This window comes from Lutra lutra, chromosome 10 (assembly GCF_902655055.1).
Source record: "Lutra lutra chromosome 10, mLutLut1.2, whole genome shotgun sequence".
NCBI classification, from domain to species: Eukaryota; Metazoa; Chordata; class Mammalia; order Carnivora; family Mustelidae; genus Lutra; species Lutra lutra.
In genome coordinates this window covers 95,209,586-95,227,936 of record NC_062287.1, presented here as the reverse complement: position 1 = coordinate 95,227,936, position 18,351 = coordinate 95,209,586, and the positions used below count along the sequence as shown (strand labels likewise).

Genomic DNA, 18,351 nt, shown 5'->3' with positions numbered 1-18,351 from the left:
AGAAACTGGGGTGGGATGGGGTTGTGGGGGGGAGGCGGTGAGGTGGGGTGGGGAAGACGGCAGACTCCAAGCTCCAGGCCTGTAACCAAGGCTTCAGCTCTGGACACCAACAGCGCAGCCCTCGTCGGCACCTCATAGTGCACCTGGCTGGCGGGATGTCCCTTACCCTGGTCCTTTCTCGGGAAGGTCCACCTCCGCCGACAGCGGACTGTACACGGGAATGCTGACATCGTAGCCTTGCCGGTAAGTCCACGTAGAAAAGCCACCACCAGCCAAGAGAGCCCTGAAAAGCAAAGGGTTTTGTCAAACAATGAGAAAGAAAGGTCTTCATTTTGAGAAGCTCCGTGGGAAGGGAGAGGAGTACCCGGGTCAGTAATAATACCAACAGAGGCCTGCTTCCTGTCTCCTGTCTCTGAAGACATCATGCTCTGTGTTTCACATCCAACATCTCCTGGACATCAGCTGCGTGCGGTCCCTGAGTTAGCAGCCTTCTTCTGGGGGCCTAAGCGGTCTTCCCTTCTTTTCCATTTTTTTTAAACACATCACAGCCCAGAGGCCACCCCTGAACAGCCCCTCTGCTACCTTATTCAGACCCCATTCAGTTCTTCCCAAAGTCCTACCCCGCTCAGCAACGCTCACACCAGTGGGAACAGATGACAGGTCGGCACGGGAAGCCCAGCTGGGGCAGTCGCTCACTGACCCTCTGGCCTGAATGTCAGGCGACAATGGTCACAGAAAGCATGGATGACAGCAAAACATCTCATCCGGTGCTGCGCATGCCTCCCCCCGACCCCCTGCCCTGGGCAGGTCTCTCCAGTGTTGTCCAAGGGCTGTCCCCCAGCTCTCGCCTCCACTGCAGCTCCTCAGCCCCCACACAGGAAGCAGGAACCCAGGATGGGACCGTTAGTGCCTCGCCTGCACTTTGCATGCACTAGCTTTATTCTCCTTAATCGGAAAGCTGCGAACATACTGTTTTAATTGGAGCCAGCAAGTAATACAGTGACACTTCATCAGAGAAAGGAAGCAGGTGGAGATCACACCAACTTTTACTGTTATTCTGTCCCCAGGGTCCCAGATCCATCAAAATCACTTACTGGGGCAGAGTTTTGCCAGTTCCATGCATCGTACAGTCTGAGCCAAAACGTCTGAACTGAGAAACCACATTTTTTGCAATATTGATTGCTACCAATCCTCTCCTTGCCCTGTTGACAACCGCCATTCCATTTGAACACGACCAGTTTAAGTTCAAAGATTTTCCAAACACCCCTGGAAATCCCAATCTGTTTGTTTAAGCTTTCTGAAACCAAGAACTGGTTAGTGAGGTAAGGTGCAGGCTAAAGACCTCTCCAGCTGCCAGTCTCCTCTGTAAAACTTAGTGACTCTCCTTAGTACCAGCATACGGTCTGATTTTTCCTGATTAGCATTCAGCAATGAATCCATCCACCACGAACTTGGGCCGATTCCATGACAGCAAGCAGACTGCAGGGGAACCGGTGACCTCTGTGCAAAGAAACAATCACGGATCCAATACACAGGCACCAAGCAGCCCCAGTGAGCCAGGGTGGGGGGTGACGAAGCAATTACACCCATAGCCGCAGAGCAGAGGGGAACGCACATGGGGCAAGAGAGGAAGCAGGTGCGTATCGTGCCACCTTGTACTGTAATTCTGTCCCTAGGGCCCCAACTTTACTCTGTTCCCGGAGAGCAGGGTGGGGCTTACGCACTGGGAGGAGGAAAGCACGCAAATGGAAGCAGGTTTTATGTCACAGATCAACACTCGAGATCTCTACTTATGACCTCGGCAAGAGCCAGGACTGTAATTAGCTAAAAAGACCTCACACCAGCCCCGCTACTGGTAAGACTTGGACTTCAAGTCCCTGTATCTTCTTCTGCCAACGACTGCACAACATGCTAATGGAGACAACAGTGTGAGCGTCCCTTGCTCTACAGAGCACGTGTTTTGCGTCGAGTGAAAAGTGCCTTTCTGAAAAGCACATTCTGTTTTCCTATCATGTATCCCCAAATCAGAGACCAGCTCCAAAGCTGCAAGAGACTGAACAGAAAACTTGCAGCGAAAAAAAGCATTAATCTGATCATCAGACTTATTCCAGGTCAAGTGTTATGTCACTCGAAGTGTCCTCCGCATATTGCCGGCCTTCTTGACACTAGGACATGTCCTCTGTCACGGAGCCCTCTGCACAGCCTCACGCACTCCACCATCCCTGCTCCCGGTTGTCCTCAGATGTTCTCCCAGTCCTCCTCCCATCTGAGTGTCCACAGCGCCTAAACACAGCTCGTCTGCAAGCTCATCCTTTGCTTTCTTTTGAACCATGCATGCAGTCAGGCCGGAAAACCCCTCAAATGCAAAGCTTCAAATTTCGCCCAAAAAAAAAAAAAAAAAAAGATAACCAATTCTATTAGTCATCCTTATTTGTTTACTGAATCAAACATATAAAAAACTATGTGTGAGACAGGTAAATCTAAACAATGGCTAGATATTTGGTGATATCAGATTCCTATTTATTTCTAGGTGTGAAAGTAGCAGTATAGTTATATTTTTTAAAAATCCCTTATCGCAGAGAGATTCAAATGGAAATATTTACAGATGTAATGATGTAATACCTGGGATTTGCTTCTAGATAAACTGGTGGGGGATGGGTAGGAGTACAAATGAGTGGAGACCAGCCCTGAGCTGATAATTACCAAAGCTGGACAGAGGGACATGGGTTCACCTTACTGATCTCTTCTTTTACACAGGTTTGAAATTCTCCATAACAAGTTAAATAAAACTCACACAAAGTAGAAATCTGTGAGAGATATGTACAAAGAAACAATAACAAAAATCGGCATAATAATATTGCAGAACATATATAAGAAAACAAAGATTGGTAAAATAAGGCACTGAAGAGGTATAATTTGCTCCCACTTAAAATGGGTGTACGCGCACGTGTGTGTGTGTGTATGTGTGTGTATACTACAGACATATGCACGCACATATTTATACATGTTTGTGTATAAATCCATGGAAAAAAGGCTAGAAAAATACATAGTATTTGAGGACAGTGATGACCTTTCAGTAAGGGAATGAAAATAGAGGAGGATTTGAAGTATATGTTTATATTTTACTCTTTATATGCTCATACATTGTTACAATCTTGCACAAAGAAAGTATACACGTATCATGTGTAGGATTTTTTAAAATTGGAAGGGAAGGAAAAATAGATTTAAGCAGCACAAAAGATATATATGCTGAGCAGACGTTTCCTTGTGTCCTGACCCTTTCATTTCCCTGAGTAAAATCATCCTCAAGCAATCACACCTATGACCTTAGACTTCAGCAGACCCTTGAAGCAGTCTAATCTGGCCTGCCTGCTTTCTAATTTCCAAATAATCCGATAGGCAGCTCTTGCTAAAACCATTCTGTCCTCATGGTTCTTGCCTCCTTTGAATCCAGGAACAAGGACAAATGATAGAAAAAACGCACACACACAAAAAAATCGACTCTTCCCTCCAACCAGAAGACCACCTAGGTTTCAAAACGAAATTTCCCACATGCACAGACAAAGGAGGACTGCACAGTGATTCATGACTTGCCATAGTATTGCCTATAATCACTTACAAAAACACATGCACAGGGAAAAAGATTTAACCTTCCTGATCCTTAACACCTCACCACTAGCCAGAACTCAAACTTCTGCCTGAGTACTTGACACTTTCCCACAGAGAAATGAAACCCCATTTAACATGTGCACTTGATAAAAATAAAATCCTTCTCCCATGCAAATACATATACCAAAATGTCAGCAAAAAGTGAAATGTCCCAAACAGAAATAAGCCCTTCTCAAAATAAACCCAGAACAGCAGGTGAAGACACGACATTCCTAACAGCTTTTTCTTCCCTTCTCTGTTCCCTGAAGTATTTCACTTCCCCAGAGCAACCAAATCCATAAAACAGTAGCCCACTCAGGAACGCTGGGGCTGCCGGCCAAACGAGGGCTCAGCTTGTGTTTGGCTGGTTTCTATAGAAATTGTGTGACCCGACTGCCCTCTATCGGCCAAGATGCTTTCTACACCAAGATCGGTGGGGGGGGGGCAGGGGGCGAGGTGGGGGGAAGGGGGCGGTCCTGGAGTGCAGGTCTCTTCTAGTGATAATTGTATTTCCAGACAGAAACACAACACTGACCCTACATAATTACTTAAGGCAAAGGAGGCTTGGATTTAATCTTGCAGGGAAAAGTAGTACCAAGTGTAGATTTTCATAAATGATGGTGTCGGCCTTTGTGGGCTGAGAACACCACGGGCCTCAAGCTACTCTCTAACCAATAACACTGATTTTAAGAGTGAAACATCAACTGTAATAAAATGACTTATGAGTGAGTTCTGATGTCAGCTTACAACACTGCTGTACCCTGAGTATCACCCAGGACCCCCATCTTGGGCCTCACTCTTCTGCTCTCCTCAAAGCCTTGAACCCAGTACTAGGAGAGGAACCGCACCCCACTCCTGCGCCTCCTGGAAAGCCTCCAGCCCAAGCAGTTCAGTCGATGTTGAAAAGGGCTGGTAAACAGAGTAAGGAGACTCGGAATCATAATCCTGCAATCCCAACCACCCCACACCCCACGTGCTGTTTGGAAGGTTTTGTTAGGAAGAGAGGAAGGAAAGAAGGGAGTGGGGGCCAGGAGGGAAGGGAAGGGAGGATGGAGGGAAGGACCCTACTGACCGAGGCAATGTCAAGTAAATGAACCAGAGTGCCCTCATTCCCCCAACATGACAGGCTGTGGGTGTCACTGTCACACCTCTGCGTCCCCTTCTTACAGCAAGCTATGGCTCTACTTTTCGCAAATGCTCCCAAATTTGGACAGAGCCGACACAAGGCACAAAGTGGGCCTAGGGGGGTAGGGTGCTGCAGTAAGGAGAGAAAGCCCAGACCGAGAGAAAAAGATGATTTTTTAAAACACTGCGCTACAACATAAGTTCTAGCTGGTGCTCCCCAACAGAGTAAAGCAGGTCCGGTCTCACCACATCTACGTCTCAAGGAGGGAAATGCCTAGGACATTTGAACAAACAATTCTGACTGCACAGTCTATCCCACTAGGCTTAGACACAGGACTTCCCATCAAAGAAAGGGTCTTGCATTTCCTTAATTCTCAGAACCCCATCACAGCGACAACCTCAAATACACTCACCTGTCTCTGGGGACATCCAGAGCCGTGTTGTAATCTGGGGGACCTCCAGGCAGCATGTTGAACAGCAAGTGGTTTGTACCTCGATCCCACCTGGTAAGAAATGAAACATGCCTGGGAATTCACACATCAACCGTGAAGAAACAGAAACAAGAGTCAGTTACTGGAAGACAAGCTGCAAGTATCCCCAACCCCAAACAGGGCCACTTCTCAGGGCTGCAAAGAGAATGCCTAGAAATCCCAAGAGTACACCAGGAACTAGCCTGGCTCCTGGGAAGAAAAAACAGGTGGATGTGTCCTTGGAGCTCGGCCACTACAGGCGTGCCTGGGACAATGACAACCTGAAAACGATCCAAATGTTCACCACTTGGTTAAAGAAACAAAAAAGGAATACAGGAGGCTGCCGGAGTTCATCACAGAACATGTGTAAAATGGAAGGCTGTACAGCCCTTAAAATTACATAGTAAACTAATACGAAATTATCTGGAAATATATTCGTAACGTATTAAGGAAAAAAGGCAGCCCAAGAGCAGAGAATGTGTAATTCCACTTCTAACAAAACATATACATACACGTGCATATGCATCTATGTCATACAAAAATGTATATATACGTGCGTATGTTTTATAAAACAAAAACAGCTGGGAAACAACATCATTAAGGCAGCAACATGGAACGAATCTTACATGCTGCTTCTTGCTTACCTGTATTTTCAGACTTGTTACAGTGAGCATGTAGTCTTACGTAAGTCACAAGGGGTGGGGGGGGATTTCAACAGAACAGGAAAGCTATGGGAAGATGAGCCATCCTTAGATTTTAAACTCTAAGACGGTGGGAGCCCCCAGCAAAAGTGAGGATGGCAAAGCACTTTTCAGCGGTAGAGAAGTGAGGGGCTTCCGGCCCTGGCTTTGTGCTCCAAGCCGGTCACGCACACCCAGGCCCTCCCACGAGGAAAGAGACAGCAGCAGGAGGCCAGCTCCCGAGGAGAACCAGGCCCTCTGCCCGTCCTTCCCCTGAGCTCCCCGAAGGGCCTGGCTCTACATACCTAGAGAGCTGGGCCAGCGCCTGAGCGGTCTCCTTAATGCGGAGCGTGTTCTGGTTAAGCACGTCGATGGACGGGACAAACAGGCAGGCCCGGCTGATGTCATCGGTATAGTAGTCGCTGTCAGAGATGGCCGTGAGCAGTTCGTTGTACTCCCGGGAGATGGTGTTGCTGACTGGGACACCAGAGTCATCCACATACTTCTTCAGAGAGTAGATATACACCTTGATTTTGTTCTTGGGGTTGAAGCCACAGCGGTAGACATCAAAACACGTGTGCATCCTGCAGCTGAGATCGCCGCGCTCGGGGAGGGGGCTACCGGCTGGCAGCCTGACCACAGGCACGTCGCGGACACTGCGCTTCTCCACGTTCCAGTCACTGGAGGACTCGATGGAATGGGGCCAGAACTGAAACACGCCGGTGGCAATGAGGCCCAGCAGGACGACGGAGAAGAGGGTGATGTAGTAGATTCGGTGCTTGGTCTTCATTCTTGGGATGAGGGCAGGACCCCGGATATTGTACTTGACCGACGCACACATAATGACAAAGACAGCCTCCTCCTCCCACTCCTGGTTCCGGGGGAGACACACAAGAAAAATGAAGCAGTTAGGGGAGCAAGCGACCCCTGAAAGGACTATTTGACTTTCAGCATACTTATTTCTTTCCCTGAAGTGGTTTGAGGAAATAATGAAAAGGGATTTTTGACCCTTCCTGTAAATATATACGAATGTATATTTGTGAATTAAATGTGTGCTATATGCCATGTTTCATATTTAATACTGTACATAATACAAATATTGATAAGTGTAACTATATCCTATAAATATATATCAGATGAAAGCATAAGTCATAGATGTGTGGGACCTAGGAAGACAGGCGCTGACCAAAGAAGAAAATCAAAGTAGAATAAAGACAACTGTTTTGTTTTTAAACACGTGGCTAACATATGGGGCGCCCGGGTGGCTCAGTTGGTTAAGCGGCTGCCTCCAGCTCAGGTCATGATCCCAGCATCCTGGGATCAAGTCCCACATCGGGCTCCTTGCTCAGCTGGGAGCCTGCTTCTCCCTCTGCTTCTGCCTGCCACTCTGTCTGCCTGTGCTCGCTCGCTCGCTCTCCCTCTCTCTCTGACAAATAAATAAATAAAATCTTAAAAAAAAAAAAAAGTCATAAATGTGTGGGGCCTAGGAAGATGGGCACTGACCAAGGAAGAAAATCAAAATTAGAATAAAGATAATTGTTTTGTTTCTAAACACGTGGCTAACATATGGGGTGCCTGGGTGGCTCAGCCGGTTGAGCTTCTGACTCTTGGTTTCAGCTCAGGTCATGATCTCAGGGTAGTGGGATCGAGCCGCACGGGCTCCACGTTCAGCAGGAAGCCTGCTGGAGATTTTCCACCCACTCTCTAAACAAATAAAAATCTTTAAAAAAAAAAAAAAAAAAACCAAAACACTTGCCTAACATGAACTGATGCTTCCACTAGACAAACTGACTCTTGGTTATTCTAAAATCTGTCTGCGTTCACTGATTCAGTCAACCCTGTGAGGAGCGAGCACCGACCACGCACACTGCAAGAGACGGGGGAGAGAGCGAAGACTCTATCTTCCAGGAACTTTTTTCTACTGAAGGAGGTAAGACAAAGCTATGGCAAAATGCAAAATGGAAAAATATCACTAGGAAAGTATCAGTAAGGTGCCAAGGACTGTTGGGCTAGATTACTCTTTAATCTTTAAATAAAATACAGTGATGTTTCATAATAGAGATGACAAATCGACACATTCAGATGGAAGGAAGGAAGGAAGAAAAGCGCAGGGAGACAGGGAGGGAGGGAAAGGCAGGGCAATGTGGTGGATGAGTTTCCAAAGACTGATGCCAAAAATTCGTCACATCTTTGAATGTGCATGCCACTTTTCTAATAAGGTAGACTCTATTTCTCTTCCCCCCTGAATCTGGGCTAGCCTTGAGACTTGCTCTAACCGGGAGAATATGGCAGAAATGACATTCTCGGGCTTTTGAGCTGAGGCCTTAAGAGACCTGTAGGTGCCGCTTTTGTCCTCTGGGAACCCGGCTGCCGTGCCATCAGGAGGCCGGGCTCCCAGCTGAAAGTAACCTGAGGGAGGCCCCAAAAGAAAATGGAGAAAACACACACGAACCATCCCCAGCAAGAACCCTGGGCAAATCCCAGGCAGTTATTGTTGTAAGGTCACTGGATTTTGGGTTGGGTTGTTATCCGGCAATACCTGAATGGAACAGCCAATTAGCATCCCTGACCGATGTAAAGAAGCATCTTAGTCCTCCTCTCCAAATACGGACTTTCCCTGTAGACCACAGCCTCAGACCCTTCCCAAACAAGCCTCTCCATCGCATGCCCGGATACTGCATGGGGAGGGCAGAGCCACGGACAGTCCCACGTGGCACAGACTTGCCACCTCACTGCAGTAAACTGCTTCAGCAAGCCATGTGTCAAAGTCCCAGCCTACAGAATGGTCCCATTCTACTCACTGGTCTTTCAGAAAAGCTATTAATAAGAAGGGAAATAACTGAAAAGTTCACAGACCATCGTCAAGGTTAGCAACCGTGCTTATTTGGCTAAATGGCGCTCTCCCCCGTCACTGCCCGCGCTGCCTAGGTGGCAGGATAATGCCGAGCCTTGAACACCGCAATCACACCAGCTTTGGAGGCAAAATGTAAACAGTCATGAAAGATTTCAACTTGTACCACCTGCAACCATCAGTTGGGACGTAAGAAATTTGTCACAGACTAATGCACGAAGGCGCATACATTTTTAAGTTTAAACCTTATCATCTTTGTGGAACTCTGCATCAACCATTCACATATGCTCATTGATTCCAGGACAGAAATATGGGCATGAGAGCGCATTTCCTTTTTTTTAAGATTTTATTTGTTTATTTGACAGAGAGAGATCATGAGTAGGCAGAAAGGCAGGCAGCGAGAGAGGAGGAAGCAGGCTCCTCGCTGAGCAGAGAGCCCGATGTGGGGCTCGATCCCAGGACCCTGAGACCATGACCTGAGCCGAAGGCAGAGGCTTAACCCACTGAGCCACCCAGGTGCCCCGAGAGACATTTCCCTTTTTCTGTCTTTCTAACAACCAGCCTGCCCCCCGCCCCACTCCAGTAGCTTTCTTGGCTCACTGCGTCTCTGTGGGAGCTAAAAGATAGGAAGCCTCGGGACAAATGCACGCAAAGAGCTGCCACTCCACGGCGAGTCTGAGCCCCACAATAGGCTCTCCAGGTCCCTTTATCCCCTGGATCGGTGGTTCGCACACCCAAAGGGCAAATATCGCAGAGGCAGCTTGTTAAACTGGAGTCCTCAGCCCCAGGGCGGGAGGTGAGTCCTAGCCCCTCTAGAACAGAGTCACGGATGCGGGCATTTTAGCAGGTTGCTCAGTGCTTATTTTGAGCCGTCCTCTTTGAAATATTGACTGAAATTAGACAAACTACCTTTGAACACAGTGGCTTTCACACTTTTTTTTTTAAACTAAAACCTACACGAAGAAATACATTTTATACTGTGACCCAATACAGACACACAACGAAATACATTTTATACTGTGATCCAATACAGACACAGGTGTGTGCGTTTGTATTTTAAATAACAGTTTCCCAGGGGCCCCTGGGTGGCTCACTTGGTTGGGCAGCTGACTCCTGATTTCAGCAGAGGTCATGATCTCAGCGTCCTGAGATGGAGCCCAGGGCTGGCTCCGTGCTCAGTGGGGAGTCTGCTTCAGGATTGCTCTCTCCCTCTCCCCCTCCCCACCCACATGCACGCGCTCGCACTCTCTCTCTCTAAAGTAAATAACTACATCTTTTTTTAAAAAATGTTAATTAAAAATAAAAGCTTCACAAAACAATGTTTAACCTTAATATACAGTACTAGCCACAAAACATGTTAACAAACACGGTATTTTTCTATTCTGTTATTCTGCTGTGTTTTGGAAATGCTGGCCTTACCTACTAGATGAATTTTATCACCCAATAATGGGTCACCCACAGTTTGGAAAAAAAAAACAAAAAACTGATTTCATATATAATAAAACTGGGATTAATGGAACAAAAATAGAATCTACACATGAGCTTACAAATGTTCGTGAGTTATAGGCTATGAAAAACACACTGCCACAACAAAAATAAATCCAAATTGAAGGAAATAAGTAATAAAGAAAAACCACAGTAATTAACTAATTAAAAAAATAGAAAAGATCAACAGAGCTAAAAATTGCTTTTCAAAGATTTTTTTTTTTAAAGATTTATTTTAGAGAGAGTGTACACGCACACGAGGGGTAGAGTAGAGGGAGGGAGTCACAAGCAGACTCAGTGTTGACCACGGAGCCCAACGTGTGGCTTGATCTCACAACCCGAGATTGAGCTGAGCTGAAAGCAAGAGTCAGACGCTTAACCAACTGCACCACCCAGGCACCCTTAGGAACTGCCTTTTCAAAAAGGCAAGTACAGGGGCGCCTGGGTGGCTCAGTGGGTTAAGCCGCTGCCTTCAGCTCAGGTCATGATCTCAGGGTCCTGGGATCGAGTCCCGCATCGGGCTCTCTGCTCAGCAGGGAGCCTGCTTCCCTCTCTCTCTCTCTCTCTCTGCCTGCCTCTCTGTCTACTTGTGATCTCTCTCTGTCAAATAAACAAATAAAATCTTTATAAAAAAAAAGGCAAGTACAACTGACATTTGATGTAATTCTGGTAGAATTAATCAACATAAGGGGGGAAAGCACAAATAAATATCTAAAGGAAAAGGGAAACATAACTCAATATGCCTCCTGTATTTAAAAGATAAGATGATGTCAATGAGCTCACACCAGTATATTTGAAAACAAACCTGAATAGTTGTTTAACATCAAAGAAACCGAATCAAAACTTTAAAACCTTCCTATAAAGAAAATTCCAGGCCCAGAAGTTCAATTGCACATTCAAGAAATAAATCCAATTTTACACAAATTATTTCTAAGACCAGGAAAAAAACACTCCCCAGCTTCTGTTAGGGGCTAGTATAACCTTAATACCAAAATCCTACACGGGTGGTTCTCAGAGTACCTCGGAGGACTCCAGGAGGACTCCATGACCCTTTCAAAGGTTCTGAACTGTTTTCATAACAACACGGACAGGACTTTCTCACTTTCATTTTCGAAGCCATGTGATGCATGTTACTGCAAAGACTGACTGCAGAAGTAGATAAGGGAATCCAGCTCTCTTCTGTTAAGTTTTTCCTAATGTAATGAAAGGTACCAATTCACAGATTCAAGATGCTCACGTCCAAGCAGAATATTACCAAAAAACAAACAAACAAACAAAACAAAAAAAAAACCCACCTAGATATGAAAAAGTAAAACAATCAAAAAGAAAGCTAAAGAAAAATGTTAAAAGCAGCCATAGGGGAGAAAAATCTATCCAAGGTCAATTAAAAAATTACATGTAACAGGCAAAACTATAAAAGAGAGGAGAGATCTCCATGACATCTGGGCAGACAATCATTTCTAAAACAAAATACCGGAAATGGAAACCACAAAAGGGTAAAATGATAAATTCTGTGTTAAGAACAGTTAAGAACTTCTGTTCATCAAAAAACACCATACGGGGGGGCGCCTGGGTGGCTCAGTGGGTTAAGCCTCTGCCTTCGGCTCAGGTCATGATCCCAGGGTTCTGGGATCGAGCCCCGCATCGGGCTCTCTCCTCAGCGGGAAGCCTGCTTCTCCCTCTCTCTCTCTTCCTGCCTTTCTACCTACTTGTGATCTCTCTCTCTCTGTCAAATAAATAAGATCTTTAAAAAAAAAAAAATACCACACGGAAGTAAAAAGACAATCGATAAGCTAGGCAGACCTGCAATCTGTGCAGCCGGCAAGGACTAACGACACGAATAAAGACTGCCTACAAAACAACAAAGACAAACAAAGAAGAGAAAACCAGACAGAAGGCTTAAATAGGAATTTCACAGTCAAGGACATAAAATCGGCAGAGCAATATCTGAAAACAACATTTAGGCTCATTAATGCTCAGTAAACGTGTAACCACAATGAGACCCCTTCTAGCCGCCCGCACAAGAAAACGGACAAGTCTGACACCACCCGGTGAGGGCAGGACCGGGAGCCACTGGCCTCCGCTGGTAGGAGTCCCCAGTGGTCAGCAGAAGGGCTGGCAAAAGTAGGGGCTAATGCCCCTATGTTAGAGTCCCAGGCATCACAATTCGCTTCCTACTTGTCATAGTTTGGTCCCCCTGTCCACGCCCCCGCCCCGCAAAAAAGAACCAGAGGTAAGGATGGAGGTGCAGGGGGTTTCCTTACTTGGGAGGTGATCTCAGACAGCCAGAGTAACCAACAAGGAGAGAGAGACACAGAACCAGAGACAGACAGGAGGGCGACAGGGGCTCTAAGGAGTCCTAGGAACTCTTGAAGGACCACAAGAATTGTACCTTGTCCCTCAGAAGGATGAGAGGCTAAGGCGCCAATCTCCCAGCTCCCGCACACTACTGCTCGAGGTGGTCTGGTACTGCCGTCAGCTCATACTCTGTGTCAACAACCCTCAAAGGTCCGGATCCTATCCTGCCCCCGATGTGCCGTGAGTCTGACAAAGAGCGGCTGCTGCGAGGAAGCACTGGGTGAGCGCCTGCTCATACCTGAAGGGACGTTGCCAAGTCTTCTTCAGAGAGACGCAACCGCCCTCTCGATCCATGGGATATGGGTCTGAGCTCTGCTCTCAAAACTGCAATGAACCATGATTCTTCCATTGCAACAGCTGACATCAGCCTTCCACTTGCCCACTCTTGGTTGGTTGGTTTTTTTCTTCTGGTTACACAAGTCAAGCAATACCTTCGTTAGCCGCCCCTCTACACTGTCCTTAAGGATACCGTACCCTGTTAACATCCCCGTGGATCAACACGCGGCTGCAAGTCGTGCTTCACCGGCTGTTGTGGGGATCTCGACCCCCACACTGCAGACGGTCAGCGCCACCCCAGCCTCCACTATATCAGAACCCTCTCACACTCAAGGATATGTGGGAACCCAGTTCCACAATCAGATCTGAAGTCCGTTCTAGCCTACGGGGGATGGCCCACACGGAGCTTCTCGAAGATGCTGGCCTCCAGTGGGCATTCCATGTTAATTCCAGAATTAAAGGAGTGAGTCCTCCGGGGAACATGGGCAGGTGTACATCTCTGGCCTCAAATAAGAAATGTATTTCAAATCTCCACCCCCCCTATACCTCTGATCCCTTCCGCAACACTCTCCCAAGACAGCTCTGGCATCTCACTCACTGCAGGCCAGGCACTACTGACATCTCAAGCCAGATCGTCCTTTCTGTGGGAAGCCAGAAAGAACCCCCAGTTCTGACAATCAAAACTACATCCAGACATTGCCAAATACCCCCTGGGGAGGCAAAATCACCCCTACCTGAGAACCGGTGGTAGAGACCATGGCCATGTCCGAGTTCCAAGGAATCTGTCCAGCAGCATACTAGGACTAGCTCAAGCTACTCTTGCAAGGTCATTACGTCCCGAACCCTGAGTGAGTGGTCCCAAAGTGACACGGCCTCTCCCAAGCAGCTTCACTGGTCCCAAAGTGACACGGCCTCTCCCAAGCAGCTTCACGGGCCACCACTACCCCACTCTGCACCCAGCACCCTCCAGAGTCACTCGCGCACGTGTGCCCCCAGCACCTGCTGGTTTCCAGGAGCCAGGTCCTGCGACTCTTCCTATACAAAAGCTCTTTGTCCAGGAGCAGGGACTGCATGTCCCTTATTTGGCAATGGGGAGGAGGGCGCAGATCTTTTTTTTTTTTTTTTGAGGGCACAGATCTTAAGAGGGTAAGTCCCATCCTGCAGGGCGACAGCCTAGGGCAAGGTCTCTGCACCGGGTCCAGGAAAGGAGAGGCTGATACTTCCGCTGGCCCTGGGGAGCTAAGGAAACCGGGGAGTTCAGAGTTCTCCATGCTTCCACCAAACACCTCCAGCTCAGGTCTCACCCTTGACTTTGGCAGAGGCCACCTGCCAAGGCTGTGCATTCAGCCTCCTCGGCAGTTCTGCCATAATTATGATTACATTCTGGGCCTGATTGTCAGCAGCCTGGGCTCTGGCTGTAGGAGATGCTGGCACAGAGCCTCCTGGTACTCACAGTGTGTCCTGGGCTGACAGCTGGCTGATCTGAGCAGGACCTTACCTCAAGGCCGGAAAAGAGCTGACAGGGGCAGCTAGCTCCATCTGCCTTACCACTACCACTGTCCACATCCTGCCCACGTGCTAGAGCTCTAGCTTTCTCCTCCACCTGAATCACATCCCACCCACTGCTGGCGAGAGTCGTTCAGCCGGGATGCTGGAGAGTACCAGGGGTCATCGACAGCCGCAGACGGGTCCTTGCTGCCATCTGAGGCTAAGGGAGTCCAGGCTTACAAAACTATTCTCAGGGTCGGCTTTCTAGAGCCACTTCTAGTACCAACTGTCTTAGTTTATGTGCTACCAAACCAAGGAAAAAGCCACAGGAAAGCAGGGAGCTTGCAGAAGGTGAGTCCAGAGAGCCAGAGCGAGCGAGAGACGAAGAAGAGGAGTCAAGGAAGAATGGAAAGCCATGAGGGTTACCATACTGAGCTGGGGAAGGCGGCTCAGTCCTCTGCAGAACTACGGAGAACACACCCCAGAACTGTCCCTTTGAAGGCTAGGGAACGATGGCATCCGTGCACTGAAGGCCATCCCCTACTGGTCGAGGGCCATCCCAGATGCAAACTCCCATTTCTGAGATAGGCCTACACAGCCTAAGCAAGCTCCCGTGAGTCTTTGCCAAAGAGCTGAGAGATATGGTGAGAACATGAGGTGAAGTAAAACTAAAAATGAGGGGAGAGACACCTGGGTGGTTCAGTTGGTGGAACGTCCAACTCTTGGTTTCAGCTCAGGTCATGAGCTCAGGGCTGTAGGGCTCTGCACTCAGCAGGAAGTCTGCTTGGGATTCTCTCTGCCTCTCCCTCTGCCCTTTCCCACTGCTTGCACTCTCTCTTCCTCTCTCTCTCATAAATCTTTAAAAAATCTAAAAATCTTAAAAAAAAAGTAAGTCTTAAAAAAAAAAAAAAGAGGGGAAAAGCCTTAAATGAAAAAGGAAAGCAAAGGATGAGAGATGGGGGGGGGGAGCCCCTTACTGAATGGTGCTTTAGAGACAAAGAACCTTCTTGGTGAGCATCCTCAAAACTTTCACATACCTCAGCCCAACATCTGCTGTGTTACATTACTAAGTATTTGCAAATCTGTCTCTTCTACTGGTTGTCATGTTTTTGGAGTCAATTTCCACACACTGAAGCACAGAAAGATGTAGATCTCCAAAACCATTATCCAAGAAAACAGGTCATAATCTTCCCATCCAAAGAGGATACTTGCCCATCCGAAGGGGCTCATGCACCCCAATGTTTAGAGCAGCGATGTCCACAATAGCCAAACTATAGGAAGAGCCCAGATGTCCATCAACAGATGAATGGATAAAGACAATGTGATGTATAGATACACACACACACACACACACACACACACACACACACACACACAAAATGGAGTATTATGCAGCCATCAAAAAAGAATGAAATCTTGCCATTTGCAACGACATGGAAGGAACTAGAGGCTATTATGCAAAATGAAATAAGAAAATCAGAGAAAAACAATTTATTGTATGATCTCACTGATCTGAGGAATTTGAGAAAGAAGACAGAGGATCATAGGGGAAGGGAGGGAAAAATGAAACAAGATAAAACCAGAGAGGAAGACAAACCATAGAAGACTCTTGATCTCAGGAAACAAACTTGAGGATTTCTGGAGTGGGGGGGTGGGAAGGATGGGGTGGCTGGGTGATGGACACTGAGGAGGGTATGTGCTATGGTGAGTGCTGTGAATTGTGTAACACTGATGAGTCACAGACCTGTACCCCTGAAATAAATAATACATTATATATTAAAAAACAAAACAAAACAAAAAACCAAAGCAGACACTCGTGCTACCACCACCACATTCAAAGGCCCTGACAATGAGTTTCTTGGAAGAGAACTGAAAGGATTCTTCTACTAATTAATGTTCCACATAACACCATAACCTATATGAAACAAGAACTTCACAGCAAAGCTCTACAAACTTAAGCTTGAAACACAGCAAACCTGTCCCTGCAAAACACTGGAATCATCTGGCTAGCTGTCAAACACTGAGTCACTGGAAAAATCTTTTAACTCCTCTCTACGGTCAGAATGAGACACATTTTCTGTTCCTCGAGTTATTTATTCCAAAAATGTGCCTGAAAAACCTCTCCTCGGTGCTCCCAGCTATATCTGATCCATTTAGTCCCACGCTTTGAGTCACAATCTCGTCTTAACCTTTTTAGAAAAGCCCTCACAACTGAATTCCTAGGACCACTCCAATACTGGAACTTAACCCCACCATGCCTGAAAACGAGGGAACCAAATATTAGCAAAAGCAGGAAGCTCCGTGATTCAGCGCCTCACCTGATAGGGTTCTTTATAATTAAAGTTATATGCGGGCTAACCATCCCTAAAAATGGTTTCCAATGGGAAAAGAAAAAGTGTTTCTTTGATTGTGGGAATTACACTATAGCTAATAAGTAAGCTGTACTGAGGACTTACTACAGGCATCTGTTTTAAGCACTTTGTGTTAACTTATTCAATCTTTAAACAGTGCCACAGGACAAGCTATTATTATCCTCATTCTCCAGGCAGGGTAAGAGCAAGGAGAAGGCTAAGTAACTTGCACAATGTTACAAAACTAGAAAATGTCAAGGCTAGGATTTGGAGGATGGCATCTGACTCTGGAGCCCGTCCTACTAACCTCCAAGCCTCCCCCCAATTACCTACAAAAGCATAAACTAGATTTAACTTTTTCACTCCTCAATTAGCAAAGGCAGCATAACTGAGGGACCCAAATCTATCCATTCATACCAGACCATGCAAACAAGACACTTAAGTCGGCGGAAGTGAGGAATGCTGGAAACTGAGTCATATATTACCACGAAGAGCCTTTGAGCCCTGAAATTTACAAACCAAGCCCAGTGCAAATCCTTAGAGCGCTCAACTGCCTTCGAAGAATTAAAACGGACATATTTCTATTTCGAGGCATCTTCAGACCAGTAGTAAGTCAAGGACCCTTCTCTAGAGTAGCAGTTCCCAGTAAGTCACACCCAGCAATCATCTGAGTCTCAAAACTGGTCTGGTCTGGTAAATGCCTCTAAGCTTTGAATCGATGCCCAAAGCCAGGGCACCTTCCCCTGGCCACCTTCCCCACCCAGTCTTTTCTCCGCGCTGGGAGCCTGGGGCCCCAAGCCCTGCCCTGGCATCCTGCGCCGCACCGGCTGCCACAGGCCACGGGCAGCGGGAAGGCAGAGGTCCCGGCGCAGGGTGGGCCCTGCGGGTAAGGCAGCTGCGGGGTCCCGGGAGACGAAAGGAGCGGGCGGGGGTGGGCGTGGGCAAGGGAGACAGGTGGGCAGCAAAGCACGGGGCGGGCCAGGAGACCAGGCGGTGCGGACATCCAAGCGCTCCCACAGCGGGAGACGTCGCGAGCGGCCCCGGCGGGGATGGGGTCGCCCCTCGCCGTCCTCAGGCCTCCGCGCGGCCCGCGCTTCCCGGCGGCCGGGCCCGACTCCGCCGCGGTCCCGGAGGCCCTTCCTCGCCGCTCTTACCTCGGCCACGGTTGCCTCCCGCTCGGCCCCGCGCTCGGTCACCGGGGCATGCCGCAGGGCGCGGGTCACGGCCGCCCGGGAGGGATCGCCCCGACTCGCCGGCCGCCACCCCAGGCGCCGGGTCTACGCGAGATAGCCGGGAGAGCGGGGCCAGCGACCGGGCTCGGCGGCGACTGACACCGAGCGCACTGCGCATGCGGGAACGGCCGGGCCCGCGCCCCCTGCTGGACAGGAGGAGTCGGGGCACCGCGTTGGGTTTCTCCCAGGCAGGCGCGCGAAACTCACGCTCCACCCTGAAACTCCTTCAGAATTAAAGAACCTTTAGGTCCAAACAGGGAGGCAACATGCTTCACTTACGAAGCTCACACAAATGCAGACGTTTTACTACAGTGAGCAGTGGTGAGCGTGCGGCGTTCCTGGAGGGCAGTTTGACTATAGCCATCAAATGTGAAATGTCCTCAACCT

General features: G+C 48.0%; 1 protein-coding gene across 1 annotated transcript in view; it reads right to left on the bottom strand.

The window, feature by feature from the left end:
* Positions 1-18,072, bottom strand: part of EXT2 (exostosin glycosyltransferase 2) — a 140,552-nt gene extending 122,480 nt beyond the window's left edge. The window contains exons 1-4 of the mRNA XM_047691597.1: positions 17,887-18,072; positions 6,229-6,794; positions 5,187-5,276; positions 167-283 (exon numbers count right to left, since the gene is read on the bottom strand). Coding sequence (XP_047547553.1) covers positions 167-283; positions 5,187-5,276; positions 6,229-6,764 — 743 coding nt within the window. The 5' untranslated portion in view covers positions 6,765-6,794; positions 17,887-18,072. The remainder of the gene's footprint in view (positions 1-166; positions 284-5,186; positions 5,277-6,228; positions 6,795-17,886) is intronic.
* Between the last annotated feature and the right edge of the window lie 279 nt (positions 18,073-18,351).